General features: G+C 33.9%; 1 protein-coding gene across 1 annotated transcript in view; it reads left to right on the top strand.

The window, feature by feature from the left end:
* LOC140446673 (uncharacterized) overlaps positions 1–22,385 on the top strand; it is a 110,091-nt gene extending 87,706 nt beyond the window's left edge. The window contains exons 8-13 of the mRNA XM_072539266.1: positions 5,507–5,728; positions 5,835–6,791; positions 8,059–8,788; positions 13,487–13,674; positions 16,509–16,604; positions 21,864–22,385. Of these exons, the coding sequence (XP_072395367.1) occupies positions 5,507–5,728; positions 5,835–6,791; positions 8,059–8,788; positions 13,487–13,674; positions 16,509–16,604; positions 21,864–22,165 (2,495 nt within the window). The 3' untranslated portion in view covers positions 22,166–22,385. The remainder of the gene's footprint in view (positions 1–5,506; positions 5,729–5,834; positions 6,792–8,058; positions 8,789–13,486; positions 13,675–16,508; positions 16,605–21,863) is intronic.
* Positions 22,386–22,793: the final 408 nt, after the last annotated feature.

The raw sequence follows: 22,793 nt of genomic DNA, 5'->3' as shown, positions 1-22,793 counted from the left end.
TTTTTTTTTAACTAAAGAAAAATATTACATTTGGTCAAAAAATCGATTATGCAATCGTAAATTAATCTATTTTGAGTCGCTAGGGCAGATAAAACGTTAAACGGAGATTTACCGGTAATATGAACTATATTATTGTATAATAAGGTGGATTCCAAATTATATTTGGCACAACCAAAAATTACATGATCTAGGTCACCTTCCACTCCACATTCCACACAGTTTTTATTCTCGATCGCATGAATCCTTGCAAGATGAGCAGGAAAACAAGCATGTCCAAATTCAAGCCAAGATATGGTTGGTATATAACGCCTAGGGACATTATAAATTCTGTGCCAATGTGCAACAGGGACAGTTGTGTGTAAAGAAGTGTATCTATTTGGGTTGGTAAAACAAAACTCAGACCATAGATCACTCCATTTATATTTTAAAACTGCCTTGCGAGAAGCAACCAAATCAGAAATACTGGGTAGATATTCTGTGGTATCCACTGAATAAATACTTAATTTGGCTAGTTGGTCCACATGTTCGTTATGTTTAATTCCACTGTGTGCTTTGGCCCATATAAATATCACATTTTTTTTTATTTTCCTTAAAGTGTTTAACTAATTTTTTAATTAATATTATGTAGGGATTGGAGTATTTGGTTGGAAAAAAAGGTTGGTTAATGGCTGTGAGAACTGACATGGAATCTGAAACAATAATAACGGAGGATTCCCTGTTAGAAACAAAAAGTAATATTTTTTCTACCTTCTCCATGGGGATGTAAAAGGCACATCCTGTACCGTCTTCTGATTTGGAGGCATCCGTGTAGATAGTACTGTAGTAATCCCAATTGGATAAGATGCTTGTTATAATGTTGTTATTTGCTCTTCCAGTGTTAACATAATTTGGTTTAATAAATTTAACGCCATAAAAAAGAGCTTCAAAATCATTTATATCTGTGTGTGATTTTAAATTAATAGCTTCATCAGCACAAACTGTGTTTTCTCTAAGAGCTTCACATAGGGTTGGAAAATTTTTCTTTATCCAATATTTATTCGTTAAATCATAATTGTTTAAATTTGTTAATTCGGTATAAAGGAAAGTGTTCTGGTGTTTAATTTTCAGTAAAAATTGTTCGGCCAAAAATGTCTTCTAAGAGAAATTGGAGGCTCAAGTGCTTCAACATAAAGGGGCTCAATAGGAGTTGTCTTCATGGCACCAATACAGATACGCAAACACTGGTTTATAAATATGTTTAATTTGTTTAGTAAGTTCTTGCTGGCAGATCCATATAACCAACATCCATAATCTATGATAGAGCGAATGTACGTTCTATAAAAAAGTAAGGAAGTCTGAACATCTGTTCCCCACCAAGTTTTAGTTGTCATTTTCAGAAAGTTTAGGGCTTTTTCACATCTATTTTACATATATTCTATGTGAAATTTCCATGTGAGCTTGTGATCCAGTATAATGCCCAAATATTTAATTACCTTTTTAAAAGGAATTTCTCGCTGTTTTACTATAAATGTTTCGATATTGGGAATATTATGTCTACTGAAAATGGTCATTGCTGATTTTGTGGCCGACAGCTGAAGGTGATTTTCTTTCAACCATATTTCTACAACGTTGTAGGTATCCATTAAAAATCCAAAAGCTTCATCTCTCTTCTTTGTTTCACAGTAAATGCTGAAGTCATCTGCATATTGCAAAAAATGTTTTTTATCTAAGATCGTATGTTCTATATTTATAGCGGAAAGAACAGTCTGGGGAGCTACATAATTAAAAAACTCATCTATTAAATCATCATTATGTGGCTTACCAATGTTTATTGTTTTACAATTCATTTTTTTTGCTTGTTTCCATATCATGCTAGCTGGAGTATTTTTGTTGAGATTGGAACACCATTCAATCCAACTTTATTTAGCTTTTTCTTTTAATGTTCGTTTAGTAAGTGCCATGCATTTTTGGTATGCAAGAAAATTATCTTTTGTGGGGTTTTCTTTGTATACTTGCAGTACATGTTTCCTTTCAGAAATTATGTTGTCACATTCTGCATCCCACCAAGGTGAAGGTGTTCGATTCTTGCACTTAAACGGTCTGTATTCTTTTAAAGTTCTTTGTGCCGCATTATTTATACAATTGATTAAGAATGCATATTTTTCTTTGGTGGTTAGATATTCTGCATCAGTAAAGTTATAAAAGTAGTCTTCGACAAACTCTTTATATTGTTCCCAATTAGCTCCTTTTAGGTTCCATCTATATCGCGGAATTGTGATGTCCTGCGGAATTTGCTGCATTGCAAGAGTTATTTTTATCATAAAATGATTCGATCCAAGTGTGTCAGAGTAAACTGCCCAATCTATATCACTAGCTATGTCCGAGGAGCAAAAAGTAACATCTATCATAGAATCATTGATTCCTGTCCTGGTAAATCACGTGGGTTCGCCAGTATTCATAACTACAAAATCACAATTATTGCTTGCTTCCATGAGTTGTTTACCAATAGAATCGTTTTTATGGGATCCCAAGTAGCATGATGCGCGTTAAAATCCCTACCAATAATACATGGAGTTGAAAACTGCGAAAAAATATTTACCCAATCAGTTGTGTTGGTTTTAATATCCGGTGACCTATAAACGGAAATTATACTTAAAGTTTTATTATTGAATTTAATATTAATACCACAAACAATAAGATCGACATTAAAATTGGAAACTATGCTTAATTCTAGGTGTGAAATCGACTTTTTGACCAAAATGCAAATTCCTGAAAAACCATCTTGTTTATCTTTACGAATTACATTATAACCTACGAAACTATATACTTTTTTGGGTTTAAACCATGTTTCACTTATTATTGCTACATCAATATTATTATTTACAAGATAATGCATTAGACTATTTTTATTCGAAACAGCAGAACGTGCATTCCACTGACAAATATTTAATGTCTTTGGTAATGGAGTGAAGGTTACTTTTTACATGTGTCCTCCAACACTTTATTTATTCCTGTTTGAATTAAATCATTATTCAAATTTTTGATATCTTCAATAGTATGAATACTTTTTAAAAATTCAACTATAAAATCTGCAATTGACTTTACAATGTTTTTATTATTTAAATTTTGATAATTTGGTGGATTATTATTTCGAGGCAGTGGTTGATTAGGGCCAAACTGAAACGGAAACATCGGTTGTGGAGAAGGAGTGTCATTAGAAATTCGACGTTTTTTATTGCTATTGCCGGTAGGACTACGTGTAAGATGGGTGGGCAAAACATAATTGCTATTATTCTTAAAATTTGAGTGTAAAAGGGAGTTAGAATTTCCAGACTTAGATTCAACTGCTGGTAAAGGCGGAAAATTGGAGTTGGATAAAATAGAAAAACTATTGTTTACAGACATACACCAGAATGAGATATTTCACAATATTCTTTTGCCTCAATAAAGGAAATATTTTGTCCAACCATAACCTTCTTGATTTTACGTTGTTTTTCATAATGAGGACTTTTCTTGAAATAGAAACGTGGTCATTTGTTTTACAATATAAACAGCGAATTTCTGAATCGTGACAAACATGATTTTCAGCTTTTACATTACTACACTTAATACATAACTCTTCAATATTTTTACATTGCCTAGAAATGTGACCATAGCGTAGACATCTGAAGCACTGTGTAACTCTGCTATAAAACCGCTCTACCGAAAAATAAACACTATTTATTGAAATATAATTAGGTAAGGTGTTGCCTTCAAAAGTTACAATAATGGTTTTTTTGGGGACATACTGTATATCACCATCCTTTTCTATTCTACGATGTGTACGTTTAACATCAACTACTGTTGAAGGAGATGTTATGTTATCTTAAATATATTTCGTTTCGAATTGAGTATCGATATCTTTTATCAAACCCTTAATTTCTAATAAATGATTTGGTATAAACGCTACAAGATCATTTTCTGATAAAAGAGGATCGTTTACTAAAGCATTGGCATCAGAACATGTTTTTAGACTAACGTTTATTCTATTTTTTCAAACAGATCTAATTTGATTAATATTCTTAACATTTAGTTTTTTGTGTAAGACATCTCCCACAAATAAGGGATGAAGACGGCCGGCATTTTCAATATTTTTTCGTTCGATAAAAACACAAATATTACTCAAATTATACTTATCTCCATTCCTTAGATTAAAAACTTTAGGTGTTTTGTTTTGTTTATAAATATCCTTTTCGTTATCACTAATGACCTGGCGACTGGTTTCAGTTGTTGCCTCAGAACTTAAAGTGGTATTCATGTCTTGTACAAGGACCGATAAATAATTTTCTGACTCCGCATCACTTTTAGAGTTATCTGCACTCATCGTCTGGTTAATAGTTACACCTAACGGCGTCTTTCTTTTTATAGCTTCCCCCATTTAGGGGGAGCTATTTACACTCCGTACACTATATTACAAAAAAAAAAATTTAAACTAGTTTACAAAGTAGAAATTAAATAATTAATAACCGATACCGGTAATTATCAAAGGTTTTGTTGATAGAAATACGTCTGGTAGCTAGCAAGTCTATCACTGTACTAAAGAACTAGAGATATTGCGACTTTTATAAATTTGAAATTATGAAATAAATTTTTGAAAGAGTAAAATATTATTTTTGTTTATTACATACTGTTATTACCAAATTTATCAAAGCAGTTGTTAGATACTTGTATCAAATATTGTCATGAAAAGAGCTGTTCATTTGCTAATTTCTCTGGTCTATAAAATTCTAAAACGGTAAAATTGTGGCTTTTTCTTAGTAAAAATAGTAAATTGTATTGGCATGCCACAAAAGAATGGCTACGGAATAATATTAAGGTAATTTAGAGGAAAACTATGACAAGTGTATAAGGTAAGATGGGGCAAGTGCATTATCGGGGCAAGTGCAGAACATTATCATAAAAACCTATCACTTTTGAAATATGGGCTGCCATCTATTATTTGGTATCTTTAATACCCGTGACAACAGTCTTTAACAACAGCGAGCTGCTTTATTACGTTTCACTGATGTTATAGGTACGGTAGTGTCACTTGTGTTTTGCAACTTCTCGAGCAAGGTCACTGATAAAAATTAATCCATTTATATCTACCGAATCTGTGAACATCTTTATTATTTTTGGTAGGTAAGTATCTTAGGGACAATAGTTTATGATAAACATAATATATTTTTTAAATATTTACTTTTTGACAGTTTTTATTGTTGTACCGCTCTTGCCCCACGTATTTTTAAAGTCGGGGCTAGTGCGGATAAAATTGTGGGGTAAGAGCGGCACATATTACGCACTTGCCCCAAATCTCACACAGTTTTTCTTTATGCTTTTAGTTCCACCATGGTGAGAAATTACATTCGCAGAAGTAGCAGGGGCAAAGGATATACGAAAGAGAGTTTAAAAATTGCACTGTCGGCAATTTAATCTGGGCAAATGACTTTATACCGAGCTACTAAAGTGTACACAATTCCAAGAAGTACTCTCCATGATCACCTTAAAGGTAGGAGAGGACAAAAAAGTTCCAGCTATGGAAGAACTCAGGACATTCCTCAACAGGAAGAAGAAAAACTAGCAAATGGCCTTCGTACTATGGAAAAATGGGGTTTTGGCCTTTCTAGAAAAGAAGTGTTGCAGGTTGTAGCTGACTTCGTCAAAGAGAATAACATTAAGACACAGTTTAAAGATGGAAAACCAGGAGAAGATTGGTTTCTTAATTTCAAGCGTAGACATAACCTCTCTATTAAAAAACCCCAGAGTGTTTGCTAGAAAAAAAAACCTTGACCCATTCCTGATCTACAACTATTTTGATTTACTTGAAAACGTTATAGAAGAACTTGGTTTACAAGAACGTCCGTCGCAAATTTGGAACTTGGATGAAAGCAGTTTTTGCACAGATCCGTCAAAAACAAAAATTGTCGGAAAAAGGGAAGCTCCATCCACAAGAACTATTAGTGGGCCTGGCAAACAAAATACAACTGTTCTTATCTGCTGCAGCGCAAGTGGCAAAAAAGCACCTCCGCTTATTGTCTTCAAAGGTAAACATGTTTGGGACCAGTGGACTGCTCCGCGTGGCACGGAGTTTTTAGATACTACCTACGCTGCCACTCCTAAAGGGTGGATGGAGACAACTGTATTTAGAAACTATTTTGAAAACAGTTTTTTAAAGTTTATTGGTTCAGAACGACCGGTATTAGTAATTTACGACGGACACGCGAGTCATCTTGGAGGAGATGTCATAAATATAGCTGTTGAAAACCATATTACGATACTTAAGCTCCCTCCTCACACCAGTCATGTACTCCAGCCCTTAGATTTGTGTGTATTTAAATCACTGAAGACCCGTTGGGATGCTAAACTTATTGAATGGCAGAGAAGAAATGTGGGGGCCGCTGTAACAAAAAGTATGTTTTCCAAGATGATAGGAGAAATATGGCAGGAAACCAGGCCCGAAATATTAGTGAGTGGTTTTATTAAAGCAGGAATAGTTCCGCTGAATAGGAATATTATTCAGCAAGATTTATTTGACCCAGTGGCTCTCCAACGTTGGCAAAAAACCCGTAACGTGGCTAGGTTTGATGGTCTTGACTTAACTTTGGCTAGTACATCAGCAAAAAATAATGAAAATCCAATCACAGTCAAAGCACAGTCAACTTCCAGCTCGACAGATATACAAACATTTCAAGAAACTGAGAAGATTCTGGATGTTTCATTCGAAGAGTTGTTATTGAGATCAACCAAACGTGAAAACAATTCTAATTCGAAGAAAAGAAAACGCGTGTGCTTGGGTGCAGAGGTGATAACAAGAGCCGATGTTGAAAAAATTTTAAGTTCAAATACAACAAAAAAATATAAACCAGAAAAAAAATTAAAAAGATTTACAAAAAAAAAAATTGCTGAAAGCAGTTCCGAAAATGATAATAGTTCTTGGTACAGTGATTCAAGCGAAAACAGAATTGTTGAATTTGACGAGCTAAGCAAAAGTGATTTGAAAGAGTTTGATGAAAAAAACCCTACTGACAAACTTACATTTACCAAAATTCCTTGTAAAAAAGAAAATGTTCAAATATGTTTGTTTGGTGAAACAACTGATCAATGGTGATGAAGCCGAAGTAACAGGCTTGAAAAGGCTCACAAATAAGTGCCATTTTATTTTAAAACCCAACGATGTCTGCACTATTCTACTGTCGGACATAGAAACAAAACTACCTGTTCCAAAAATATCAATAACTACTGATTACGAAAAGTATATTTTTGAGACTGCACCTGAAGTGTTTGAAGCATAGCATAAGTATTTTTTCCAATTATTATTATTTTTTGTTACTGTTAACAGGATTTATTCATTCTGGTACGTTTAGTTTATGTTTTTATTTTAAATAAATATTTTTCAGTCAAAATATCTGAAATTGTTTTGACTCTCTCCTAAAAAATATTTCGTAGCATTTTTTTCTTAATATTTTATTAAAGTTAAGCATAAAGAATAAAAATTACATATATGTAGGATTTCTGCACTAGCCCCGTATGGAACACTTATTATTATTAGCAAAAATAATGGCACATTCTGCTCTTACCCCGGATCAGTGGGACAAGTACGTAACATGTACTTGCGAAAAAAAATCTATAGGCAAATTTGGTAGGTAATGTATTTTTGTTATCTAAATAATTTTAATTGGTCGGTTAATAATCACAATTATACGACAAAAGTTTAAAAAAATCTTAATTTGAAAGAGGCAATTTTTGTAGTTAAATGAATATTAACTATGAATTTTTTCGTTCGCACTTGCCCCATCTTACCTTACCTTCTTTTCCGATAAATCTAGGTTGATATGGTTGAGTTAGGTGTTACGATGATATATGTAAAATTAGAACTAAACAATTATATATAAAAATTAGAACAAAATGGGCAACAGATTCATCGTCTATGTAAATTTTTTTTTAATTAAATATATTATACAAACATCGTCTATATATGATTTATTTTGTAATGAATTATTCTATTATTTACTACTGTATTTTTTTTTTTATCACTAATCTAAATCTTAATATATCTTTTAGGATCCAAATTGACAACAACAGACTGCAAAACTGTATTCAAATTGTTTCCAAATATCACCGATTATACTAAACACAGATGTGTTACACAAAATAAAATTGTTACATGCTGTCCCAGCTGGCTTAGTATGGCAATTAATAGATCAAAAGAATATCATACATTTAATTTTAAAACATTCAGTGAGCCCATAAATAAAAACTATTTTAAAAGTATACAAAGAATAAAAAGGGGAGCTGTAATTGAAAACAATAATGTTTATAGTAATAATCCAAACAGCTTTTACCCCAAATACAGTGTTTCTGAGAGGTTATCATTGAGTCCGACCAGTCGATTTTACAGAAGAAAACCAAGCAGTTGGAATTCTCCTGGATCTTACAACCATAATCCATATTATCCACGTTCATATCCTGTCCAGCCTTCTTGGTCTAATAACAATCCCCAAGATGACATAGATATTTTACATCCTTCAGATTTCCCTGATAACTATATACCAGTCTCAAGAAATAACCAACCCATGGCATGCGGAAGAAATAGCCAAATTCAGAGGAGTCAAAAGATCGTCGGAGGTACCCCTGCTGAATTAGGAGAATATCCGTGGATGGCACTCCTGCAATACAGGGGCAGAAATCGAATTGTTAATGGATGTGGGGGTACCCTTATTTCCGAAAGATATGTTCTAACGGCTGGCCACTGTGTAGACAATCACACACTCAGACCGAGGAAATTGCAATTGTAAGTTATTCATAATATAATTCACCTAAGTTAATTTTTTTTATTATGATAGTATAAGCTAAATATGAGACATAAAATGAATAATTTTAACAACAAATCATTTTTTACGTATACCAGATATTTCTGTTTGTGGATTTAAATGGATTTTAGTGCTTGATTCGAGTTTTATTTGGGTCAACAGATACGAAAATTAAAAATTTGTCTTCGCTGCGCTATTCATGCCCTTCTTCTTCTTCAAGTGCCATCTTCGTTCCGAAGGTTGGCGATCATCAGGGCTATACGTATTTTCGAAACTGCTGACCGAAACAATTCGTTGCTGCTACAGCTATACCATTCCCGTAGATTCTTTAGCCAGGAGTTTCGTCTTCTTCCCATGGACCTTTTTCCTGCTATTTTCCCTTGCATAATTATTCGAGTTCATATCTTTTGCCTCTTGTAATGTGTCCCAAGTATTGCAGTTTTCGTTTTTTGATCGTAAATATCACTTCCTTTTCTTTATTCATTCTTCTCAAGACCTCGACATTTGTGACTCTCTCGGTCCCACTTGCTGCCCACTCGCTTTATATTTTCAGTACTTACGGAGCCTAATAACGATTTTCCTGAGCAGTTTTTAGTAGTTATTTTTTATATTATAAAATATAAGCTTAAAGAGAATCCATTTCTATACTTTCTATCTGACCAAGTCTGCATTATATCCCGTTGAAATCTAGGACTCTAAGACTTGCCGTGTAGAATAAATGGTTACTCCGACCGAACTTTGTTATGCCGACGGAAGGCTAATTAAATCAAGTGTCTTCTAATATGCTAAATCCGCACAGTATATTAATAATAATATAAGTATTTAACCCTTTAATGACGATTTTTATTAAATTAAAAAAAAAACAGCATTTTTGTGAAATTTATTTATTTTAATATATTCTTAAAACTGGCTAATTGGCTATGCCAAAGCCATTATACAATAAAAAAAAAAAAATATTCTTAAAACAAATTCCAAACATTTTCCATTTGAATGGTGGTGTTTCTATAATATTTTTATGATGAATTTGAATTTTAGTAAATATCATATATGTACTTAGTTTTTTTTTATAGCATAGTTATCGCATGTAATATTCATATTCTTTACTGAAGGTTGAAGCTGTTCCGATATTTTTGTCACCAGCGCAATATTATCTGCATATCTAATGTTATTCGTTACTTCCCCATTGAGGATTATTGTTTTATTTGCGTTCAAAAACTTGCTGGCAAATGTGATCATTATAGACTGTTAACAGTAGTGGCGATAATGTACATCCCTGTCCCATTCCTCGTGATATTCTTCTTACGTCTGAAACTTCATGTATTATCATTTAGCCTCAGAAGTCCACTGCTAAACATATCTATCTATCTTGAGCAGCTTTCATTTAGTTTTTATTTAGCCTTTTTAAATCGTCAGCCCATCGTGTACGTGGTCGACCGACGCTTTTCTTTTCTTTCCTTAATCTCCATCCCAATAATATATAATAAACAATTAACTAATAACCTATTTGTCTATCGCTCATCTATCAGTCTAGCTATCTATCTTGTCCATCTCCATTTTAGTCTGGATAAGCTTTCTATGACGTCAGTCATCTTGGTTTTTCTTAAGATCTTTCCTTCCTGTTTTGTCTCGCATAGTTATTCCTAACATGAAACACCTGTTTGGTAGCTGAGGATTTGGTTATGGTTAGTGCTTCCACTTCGTATGCCAACACTGGAAGGTCGCATTGATTACATATTTTTCTCTTCAGGCATGTGAACAGCTTACTTAAAGTTTCTCTCAGTTTTCCGTATGATGTCCACCTAAAACTGATTCTTCTCCTCAATTCATGGATTTGATTATCCCTGCCAATCATAATTGCACGTCTAGAGTTTTAGAAGAACAACAATGACAAGAAAAATCATAGAAATAAAAAATGAGAAAAACGTCACCGTCCGAGACAGAAAGGAAATAAGCGAGGCCATTGAAAAATTCTACACTAAATTATACTCGGCAAATACACAACCACAACAACGACGTACTGAACGAACAATAATTAACACCGGCTCAGAAGAAATACCGGACATAACCGACTATGAAATAAGAATGGCCCTAAATCAACTAAAAACGAATAAATGTCCGGGAGAGGATAAAATTACAGTCGAAATGTTGAAAATCGGTGGAAGAAAAATAGAACAGGTATTAAATATTTTATTTAATAAAGTAATTGATGAAGGAAAGATTCCTCAAGAATGGTACAACTCCGAAGTCATTTTACTATTCATGAAAGGAGACAAAGCAAACATCGAGAATTACCGACCAATATCCTTGCTCTCACATCTGTATAAATTACTTACTAAAATCATAACCAACCGCCTAACACATAAGCTCGATTTCTATCAACCTATCGAGCAGGCTGGATTCAGAAAACATTTTAGTACCATAGACCACTTGCACACCGTAAGAACACTGATAGAAAAATGCACCGAGTATAATGTTCCAATTCATATGGCGTTCGTCGATTTCCATAAAGCATTCGATTCCATCGAATTATGGGCAGTGCTTGAATCTCTAGAAAATGCACGTATAGATTCAAGATACACTAACAACAGGAGACACCATCTCTCCCAAACTATTTACCCTTGCTCTAGAAGACATTTTTAAGAAACTAGAATGGAACAATAAGGGTATCAACGTCGACGGATCATACTTAAACCACTTGCGATTCGCAAATGACATAGTTTTAATAGCCGATAATATCCAAGAACTAAATGATATGTTACAACAATTAAATGCAGTTTCAGGAGCGGTAGGCTTAAAAATGAACTACAGCAAAATAAAAATACTGAGCCGAGACCAGACAAATATAACAATACAAAATCATACCATAGAAAATGTTGAACATTATGTATATCTAGGTCATGTTATCAAACTAGGAAAACCAAATCAAGATGCTGAAATTAAAAGAAGAACACAACAGGCATGGGGCGCTTTCGGCAAATTAGCATATATCTTAAAAAACACCTCCATTCCTGTAAACTTAAAGAAAAAGGTGTATAACACATGCATACTACCAGTTTGTACTTACTGCTTGGAGACAGTAGCCCTTACCAAAAAATCTGCTAAAAAATTAGAAACAACGCAAAGAGCAATGGAACGAATCATGCTTTGGAATATCACTAAGAGACAAGATTAGAAACACCGAGATAAGACGTAAAACGAAGATTAGAGATATTGTGGAAGAAATTGCAAAAATGAAATGGCGCTGGGCAGGTCACGTAGCCCGATATAATGACAACAGGTGGACACGGAGAATTCTAGAATGGAGATCAAGGACGACAACAAGAAGCACCGGAAGACCTCAAAAAAGATGGGTAGATGACATAAGAACAGTGGCAGGCAAACAGTGGATTAGATTGGCGCAAGATAGAGAAAGATGGAAGCAATTGGGAGAGACCTACATTCAGGAGTGGATGGAAAATGGTTGACAAAGAAGAAGAAGAGTTTTAAAAACTTAAGAGTTTTATTTCTTTCCCACCAATATTGATGTACATGTTAGGTACCAAATTTGTCATTATTTTTTCCTTGATTTTAGGAATATTTGATCGTGCTATGTAGACTTCTTCGTTTGGATATCGTGTAGTGAGGGAGTACACTTGAATGATCTTTATAATTAAAGCACTCTTGTTGAGATTTGGTTTATTGATACAATTATGTTGGCAAAATTTTTTTGTAAATAAAGAAACCGACGCGTCTGACTTTCTATTCCTTTTCCATTTTGTAGTACCATAAATAGCCTGATGGGATTGTGATCAGACTTGTTTCTTACTTCACTGGTACCCACAATATTTCAATTCACGTTTAAGATTTCTTCCTCCATTCCTTCGAATCTTTTTTCGGTAGAGAGTGACCGAGCATTACGTATAGCGATGTCAGGGCATATCTTTTTGACGCACTTTGAGTAGGTTTGTTTTACAGTGATCGAGTTTTTGGCATTTAAACACGGTGGTTTGATTGTATTGAACTGTTTTTATAAATTTATTTATTGACTTTATTTACTATAAAATGTTCTACACTTTATGAGTTTTTTTAACCACATTTATTTATTTAATCTACATAGAAAACACTTAGATATTAATTTATTTACACTTATATAATTTATTTAAAACATTCACACCGGTTTCAATTTAAATAGCCGCAAGAACGATTTATTAATCGACACTTGTTTTCGACTGTCCTTTTAAATCTCAAATCGTCCGTTTTATACCTGATTTGTTTATCTAGAAATTTCTGCTGGCTTAGATCGGAACGCTGGTATATTATTAGATCCTCATCTGAAAAGTTCCAATAGCAGGTATAAGCGGAGACCCGGTATGACTCACATTCATAGTAACAGTATGTTGATAAGTATTCATATTTGTTCCCACGAATAGCTAGGGACCATTAATGAATTAGTGTAGATCCCCGCTTACAGGAACAAGGCTACTATTCTACAATGGAATTTCGCCCAGTGTCCCAAGATAATAAAAACTGCTTTTATTTTCTTTGATTGAAAGAAAATATAATTGCTTTTAATTAAAACAGATTATAATTAGAGCGATAGTCATGATGTAGGAAATTTCACTTTCTCAATTCTTATATTTTAAACTTATTCTTAGTCAGGACTGCCACTAATAGTAATTAATATGTTTTTTGCTTTTCAGGTTCCGAATTATTTTGGGGGAACACGACACTTCAATGGATTTAGATTGTTTAACTTCTAATCTAATATGTGCTGATCAACCGATGATATATACACCTAATAGATTTATTTTGCATGAGGAATTCGACAATGTTAATGCTGTAAATGATATAGCTTTAATTGAACTAGATAGGGTTGTTTTATTTTCAGGTAAATAATAATTTGTTATTACAAATTTGTTTTTAAAAATATAAATTTTTAAATGGGTAAAGAATATTTAAATTATCGGCAATTTTAAATACAGAGGCTGACAAATGTTTTTGGTTTTGAGACTCTAATTTAGATTTGAACTGCAGAGAACTTTTCTTCTAAAATTTTAATATGACACTTGCGTAAAATTAAATACTTCACAATAATTTCATTCAGAATTTCTAAAAATCATGGGAGACGAAGGAGTAAAATGGCTTACGACAACGTTCAATAAAATCTATGACCTGGGAAAAATCCCAGAGAGCTTTTTAAAATCTACATTTATTGCTATACCTAAAAAACCTAATGCAAAAAAATGCGAAGAGCATCGTATTATTAGTCTAATGAGAAACATTCTTAAGACCTTCTTAAAGATAATACACAGTAGAATTTATCAGAAATGCGACTCACAGATCTCACGAACGCAGTTTGGATTCAGGGATGCGTTAGGTACAACAGAAGCTTTGTTCGCGGTTCAGGTATTATTTTAAAGCTTTATCGACTACCAGAAAGCTTTCGACAGAATCAAGCACGATAAGCTTATGGATATACTAAAGGCAACTGATCTGGAAACAAAAACCTTCGAGTAATCAAGAACATATACTACAACCAATCAACAACCATTCGGGTGAAAGACCAACTAATAGAAGAAGTTGCAATAAAGAGAGGAGTACGACAGGGCTGCATACTCTCTCCCTTATTATTTAACGTCTATTCGGAACACGTCATGAGCCAGGCCTTAGAGCATATCGAAGTGGGTATTCTCATAAATGGTGAGCGCCTGAATAACATCAGATATGCAGACGACACCATCCTCTTTGCAGACAGTTTAGAAGGTTTACAGACACTAGTAATACAATTGTGCAGAATCAGTCAAAAATACGGGCTTGATTTTTAACATCAAGCAGACAAAGTATATGGTTAGCAGTAAGAAGCATATTCCACCTAGTCAATTACTGGTATATCAGCAACAAATACTCTAAGTGCCCCGTTACTACTATTCAGGAACCACCATAAATGACCAATAGGACCACTCAGTTGATATACAACAAATAATTGAAAAAGCCAGGTCAGCATTTATCAGAATGAGCAAGATATTTCCGAGCCAAGACCTACCCTTAAAAACGAAAATCTGTTTATTGAGATGCTACGTGTTTACAGTGCTGCTCTATGGGGTTGAATCATGGACACTAACCGAGGCATCCATCGAAAAACTCGAGGTGTTTGAGATATGGTGTTATAGACGGATCCGTAAAACAGCGCAAGCTAGAATATCTTGGACATATAATGCGAAACGATCATAGATATAACCTGCTGCAACTTATATTACAGGCAGAGGTCTACGGAAAGAGGGGACCAGGAAGAAGAAGAATATCTTGGCTCCAGAACTTACGAAAATGGTTTTCGTTGACCACTTCAGGACTATTTCGAGCTGCGTTCAATAAAGTTAGAATTGCCATGCTAGTAGCCAACATCCGTAACCAATAGGCACCACAAGATGAAGAATTAATACACTGTTGCGTACACTACTAACAATTATTAGTAAAATGAGAGCCAAGATTTTAAAGTGGCTGACTATGAAAGACTCAGATTTATCAAATTTTTCGAAGAAGGTACCAATTCGGTGTTGAAGTAAATTGAGTAAATCTTCTTCTTCTTCAGCCTTTATTCATCCATTGTTGGACATAGGCCTCCTCCAATTGTTTCCACGCTTCCCTATCTTTTGCAATTTTCATCCATTGCTTTCCAGCTACAGCTGTTATATCGTCTATCCATCTCTTTTTGGGTCTTCCCACGCTTCTTTTTGTTTCTCGAGGTCTCCAGAATGTCACTTTATGAGACCATCTGTTGGTGTCTTGTCTTGCTACATGTGCTACCCATTGCCATCTCAATGTCGTTATTTTTTCCATGATGTCGGTTACTTTAGTTCTTTGACGTATTTCGGTGTTAGGAATTTTGTCTCTGAGGCTTATATTATTGAGTAAATAAGTATCGCGAATAGCAGTGAGATTATCCCTCTTACGACGTTGAAAATTGAATGGGATGTTACTGCTCAAATGCGCCAATTTATAGGCAATTTGTTTCAAAGGTTATTAACGGACTTTTTGGCGACAGTAACAAATGTTTTAATAGGCATTTTTTATCGTCTTCTAACTTGTAAGCTCGAAGCAGCAAAACATTTTTTTGTAATAGATTTTAAGACAGCTTTTAGTAAATTATAAAGACAAAAATTAGAAATCGGTGGGATTTATAGCTTTCGCTAGCCCTCCACTTCAAAAAAATCACTGTCATAGAAAAACTAGAGCGTGCCTTCACTACGATTTATAAATCGCTGAATTATAGCAATTTTCCGATGGATGATATCGAAACTACTTGTGTGATCGCCTTTTGCTTAGGGCGAGAACTAAACGAGGAGAACATCGTTATTGGATTCATCCGTTAACAAATCAAAAAATTTTTAAAGCACACTTTTACATTATATTTGATCAATAGTACTCAAAATAATAGTACTTAAAATCAGAATCAATAGTAACCCCCAACATTTTCTGCAGTATCAACAATAAAAATACTATCTTTCTCAAATACGGTAAAACTTTCAGTAAGGTTGTAAGTTGTATCTGTAATTTACAATAGATAGCTTTGCGAAAATGTCTCTCATGAAAAACACAATTTTTGGAGTTGAGTCCTTCTTGCATAACTACGTTTAGTTTATAGAATGTTTGTTTGATTTACGGTTTATATTTTTAAAGTAGTAGAGTATTGTTAAAAATAATTAATTCTATTTATATTTTTAGACTTCATCAAACCAATATGTTTACCATCCAAGGATTTCTCTTACCAAACAGATGATTTAGTTACAATAGTTGGTTGGGGACGCGTTGCTACAAACGGTAAGTTTACTAAAACAGTTTTCACAAGTTGAAGGACAACTATTCGATGGTTTAAACTCTGATTAGAAAACAAAAAGTTCAACATAGTAGTATAAAATCGAAATTGATTTAACTTTCGAGTTAAACTAGAATAAGCCTGTATGTAACGCATTAATCTCCGCATAAGCAGTACTACAAGAGATATGAGACCTTACGGCTCTTGCTTTTTGAAAATTACTACAAAATTTAAAACAATTTTCACCATATCAAGAAGAAAACTGCTTGAGGGAAATGGATGCCAATGAGAAGGGAGGAAGATTACAAGATATACAAAAAATTAAATCGAAATGTAAAAAGAGTAGTGAAAAGTAAAAATGAGATGTGGGATCAAAGATGTGCAGAGTTGGATAGGTATAGGGGTGGAACAAGAGTTGGGCAATCGTGGAAGGTTATGAAGTGTCTCCGGAAGGAAGAAAAAAAATCTAACTTACAGTTAATAGATCTGAAACAGTGGAAACATCATTATGAGATCTTACTAAGAGGATAGATGTAAATTCCAAGAGATTCAAATGGAAGAAATATCCGAACATACAAAAATAATTGAGATAACAACCGGAGAGTTAAGCGATGCCCTCAAAAGATCGAAAAACGGTAAAGTAGCAGGACCTGGAGACATCCTAATTGAGTTGGTAAAGTTTGGACTAAAAATATTACATAAGATCTTGGTTCAACTATTTAACAAATGCTTAAAGTGACAAAATATCCCTGATGATTGGAATGTTGGATACATCAGCTCAATATTCAAGAAAGAAGATAAACGCAAATGCTCTAATTATAGGGGAATAACTGTTATCAGCTCAGTGGGGAGATTGTACGGTCAAATAATGAAAGAAAGAATAGAATCAGAATCTTCTTCTTCTTAGTCGTTAACCTGATGCAGGTATCGTGATATCATGAAGCTATTAGCTAAATTTCCCAATGTTCCTCCACGTTTTTCTATCTTCTGCCATTCTAGCACATTCTGACACTGGAGCGCCAATGGTAGCAACAATATGGTCCGTGTATCGTGTGGGAGATCTACCTCTATTTCTTTTGCCTTCTACTTTTCCCTGGATGGTAAGTTTTTCAAGACCATTTTTTCGAAGGACATGTCCAAAATAGCTTATTATTTGTTCTGATATTTGTGTTCTTAGTCTTTTCTTTATGTTTAGCTGGTCCAGTATGGATTCATTTGTTCTTCGGGCCACCCACGGTATTCTCAGCATTCGTCTCCAGCAGTACATCTCAAATACATCTATGTTCTTTTTGTCTTTCTCAGTAAGGGTCCAGCATTCCGATGCATAAGTAAAAACTGGAAAAACTAGACTTCTTACTAGTCTCATTTTTGTATCGGTAGTTATTTCATGGCTTTTCCAAATTTTTGTTAATTTTGCCATAGCGCTTTTTGCGATTGCTGACCGCCGCTTTATTTCTTCAGTACAGCCTCCTTTGTTGGTTATTAATGAGCCCAGGTACACAAATTTATCTACAACAGCGATATTGTTTATCATGACCAGATGATTTTGATTGTTGTTAGCTCTGTCAATTATCATGATTCTCGTTTTATCTCTGTTTATTTTAAGGCCCATCGTTAAGCTTACGTCTTCTATCCGTTGTAGCAGGTGAATCAATTCAGCTTCAGAACTAGCGAGGATAGTAGTATCATCTGCATATCTCAAGTTGCAAATCTTCTTCCCGCCAATGGTGATGCCACCGTTCCAGTCCTCAGTAGCTTTCCGCATTATCCATTCACCATAGATGTTAAATAGAATTGGGAATTTAAATATAATCAGAATACAAAGACATAGAAGATCAAAATGGATTTCGTGCAGGAAGATCATGAGTATGTTGATGCTATTGCAAATATATACAAAAATGCAAGAAGTGTCACTAAAGAAGGAAACTTTATATCTGAATCATTTGCAATAACAAACGGGCTTAAACAAGGATGTTGTCTATCTCCAACCTTATTTAAAATATATACTCAGTCATCGCTAGAGCAGTGGAGAAAATAAGTATCCGGAATGGAAATAGACATAGGCGGTGGTAAATATCTAACAACTTTATTTTTCGCAGATGATCAAGTAGTCGTAGCGAATGATGAGGAAGACAAGGACTACATATTTAGAAAACTAAAAAAAGAGTATGAAAAATGGAGCCTCAATATAAATATGTCAAAGACAGAGTATGTTAAAATAGGAGATGATGAAGAAGATCCAGAGTTAGAAATTAGAAACACAAAAACATGCAATAAATATAAATATCTCGGATCTATAATATGTAAAGAAGGCACTACCAAAAGTGACATCGAAAACAGAACGCATCAGGGAAAATAAGCGGTAAACATTCTAAACTCTCTACTATGGTCTAAGAAACGAAATTGATAATCTATCGAACCTTGGTAGAGCCTATTATGACTTATGAAGCAGAAGTTTGGCAGATCACGAAAAAAGAAAAAGAATAGAAGTAGTAGAAATGGATTTTCTAAGGAGAGCGTGAGGTGTATCCAAAAAAGATCATATCAGTAACGAAGATATTAGAAGGAGGACACATACTATATATTCTAATAACTCTTTACGTTAGTACCACTAAGTAATGAAAATCTCTTATAATTGTGATGTTTCTACTTCACATTTAACTCTTTGGAAAAGCAAGCAAAATATTAAATTTTAATAATGCTGTGTTTCGGTCGAAGAAAGAAATGCTGACACCACGAACATTACTCACGAAGGTCACGGATATCGTGAAAAAACTACAAGAATGAAATGGTACTGAGTCCGTCATCTAACCAGATATGATCATAACAGCTGGATACGTAGAAAGACCTTCAAAGAGATGGGTACATGACTTAAGAGCAGTGACAGGCAAGCAGTGAATTAGATTGGTGCAAGAAGGAGAAAACTTTTTGTATTAGAACAGAAGTGCTCGATATGGTTCCAGTCTTTAGGTGACAAAAACTTGCCTAAGCAACTTAAATTTTTTCTTGATAAAATCAAAGTATTGATGACCATTTTCAAATATGTGAGTGCACAATTAACTTTGTTATTGTGGTTAGAACTTTGAGTAAATGTTATTCTATTGATCACAAAATGAAATTGTTTTACAATATTGAGGAAATGGCGTAGCAGACTTATACTATGTGTGTCCTATGTAATTAGGATTATGTTCATATTTTTTATTAATTAAACTACATTTAATAAGAAATTTATCAGTGCAGTCTATAGTTTGCAAGAGGGCTAAGAGCAGTTGTAGGCTAATGAACAGTTTGGTAAAAGTAAGGAAGTTTTCTTGAGTATACCTAGTAGTTAATATTGTTTGTTGAGGTCCGATCCATGGCCAAGCTTTGTTTTCCTCGATATCCGAACTATTTACTGGACTAGATACAAAAGAACGATTTAAGGCGATTATATAAAAGAAACAACCAAGATCCAGCCTAGTTGGAATAAACGATCTATAAATTCTTCGTAAAATTTTTTCTCCTGCTTCTCACTGATAATGAATAGTTAGTAGAAATAACTTAGTTTAAAAATAAGTTATCTAGAAAGAAGGTTTTGTGAGGAACAGAAATGAAGGGTCTATGAAGAAAACCACGAATGTCACAAATTAACTTAAATTGAGTTAAGTACGCCATCTAGTAAGTTTTGTTAATATGTATGTTTGGACATTTAAACTAAGGAAGAAAACAGTGCGTGTCACGAGTTATTACAGTTCTTAAATACCCTATATCGGTAGAAAACCGTGCATGTCCCCGCGTAAACGGCTGAAAGACTGAATGTTCACTTAGCAGCGCCAGAAAATGTAATTGGCATCCTTGTCTTGCAAACGGTCGTGTCAGTAGTAAATACATCGTTATAATCACGTGCTTGTGCAGTTCTGTTTGGTTAGTTAATTTATTTAAAACAACCCATTTCTGGTATTCTTCAATTAGTTTTCTAAGCATGTATTCCATGTCATCTTTGTCATTTGAGATTATCACCTGATCATCTGTAAACTGTAAAGTATATATGTAATCCTGATCGTTCAATTGTATACCCATTCCTTTGACTTTCCTTTTCCATTGTTTCAGAGCTGCAGAGATATAAATCTTAAATAGAGTCGGAGAGATACAACATCCTTGTCTGAGACCCTTAGTAACTGCAAATTTTTCAGCTAAGAGGTTTCCGAATTTCATTTAGGAGTTTGAACCATAATATAGATCTTTGAGAGCACTAACCAATGTTTGATGTATGTTTGATGTGCCCAGGACTTCCCATAGTTTATTTAGCGGGACTGTGTCATATGCCTTCTCAAGATCTACAAAAGTCATATGTAACTCTCTATTTGTCACAATTTTCTTTTCTATAATTTGTTTAAGACAACAGATGTTATTGTACATGAACGACCTGCTCTAAATCCTCCTTGTTCTTCGTCTTCAGACGATTGATAATCTTCCTCTATCAGGTCCCGTAGTATTCGACCGTATAGTCGACTCATTGAACTTGTGACCGATATCCCTTTATAGTTTTTACAATTTCTCCTGTCACCTTTTTTATATATTGGGGTCATATATGCTGTTTTCCATTCATCTGGTGTTGGATGTCCAATAATGTATTCGTTAAATATCACCGTTATCATTCTGTGTAATTTCTCTGAGCCATTCTTTATTAATTCCGTAGTTACTCCCTCTGGTCCACTTGCTTTCCCATTCTTCATCCCTGCTATAGCTTTTTGAACTGTGTTGATATCTATGGTAATATGCTCTCCCAGAATTTCGATTCTTGATGAATTCATATCTTCTTTAAATTCGTCTCTGTTCTCATTTAATAGATGTTTGTAATAATGTGTCCAATCCTCGAGATTTATGGGATTTAGAATCACTTTCTCGTTAGTCGGCTTCTTAACAGAGTTTATAAACTTCCACGCCTCAGTGATTTGTCGTCCTCCAATATAAGATTCTATCTCTCTGCACCTTCTATCTCATATCTCATTTTTGGAGGTCATAATTATCTTTCTAGTTTTCTTCTTCATTTCATTGTATCGGTCTTTGTCTGCGTCATCTTTTGTATTCAACCACTTATGGTATAATCTTTTCATTTCTGTTACCGCATTTTCGACGTCCTCATTCCACCAAAGCTTATTACTAATTTTATTTTGTCAATATTGCTATTTGTTTTTAATAACTAACAATTTACCCTAACATTTAAGTTCTACCCTACTTTCTCTTTATATGTTAAATACTAAAAATATATTTATTTGTTTCAGGTGATTATAGTTCCACGTTACTAAAAGCAACACTACCATTAGTGGATAAAGATCTCTGTAACAATCGCGGAGTAACTTTAAATGATGGACAAATGTGCGTAGGTCTTGGTAATGGAGTTGATACATGTGCGGGTGATTCTGGCGGTCCAATGTTAATGCAAAGAATGGAAAACCTCGAATTAGTTACCTACCAAGTTGGAATAATTTCGTATGGATTTGCTAGTGTTACATGTGGCACAGCGCCATCTGTTAATACTTATTTACCATTTTATTTAGACTGGATTAATAGGAGTCTGGATTAATAGTTAACTTAGTATTATGTAAATAGATCTGAAAACCATGAACATTAGGCAGTGGCGAAGGAAAGTATCCGAGAGGGTAGAATGGAAAAACGTTGTTAAGCAGGCCAAGACCCACAATGGGTTGTAGCGCCATTATAAGAAAGAGTATTATGTAAATATTTATTTTATTTTTTAGGGAGCTCAATTGTACAGGATAATTTATTAAATTTTTTTTATACAACTGTGTTATTTATTAAACAAGACTAGTTTTCTCGTCAATGACATTCGTAAATGTAATAATTTTAAATTTATTTGTAATCTTAAAAGGTACAATTTTCATATTACTTTTTCCGAAAATACTTTGTACAATACTTGGAGTTATTATAGGGAGAATACTCCTAGACAATTTAGACTAATTTGATTATAGAAATGAACAAACTAAAATTTATTTGAGTAAAATTATCTATTCACCTTTTGCAGTACATGTTGTCCCTTTTAAAGCTTGACAGAAAGTATGTACAAATAGCGCTGTGGCAGTACGCGCATGATTGACACAAATAATGGCTTATCAGTATATTTTTACAAATACTTAATATACCAAAACAAGAAACACAAAAACAAATGTCATCACAAAACAAGAAACACACAT

This window comes from Diabrotica undecimpunctata, chromosome 7 (genome assembly GCF_040954645.1).
Source record: "Diabrotica undecimpunctata isolate CICGRU chromosome 7, icDiaUnde3, whole genome shotgun sequence".
Lineage (NCBI taxonomy): Eukaryota > Metazoa > Arthropoda > Insecta > Coleoptera > Chrysomelidae > Diabrotica > Diabrotica undecimpunctata.
The sequence above is the reverse complement of the archived record's forward strand: the minus strand, read 5'-3'. Positions and strand labels throughout refer to the sequence as shown.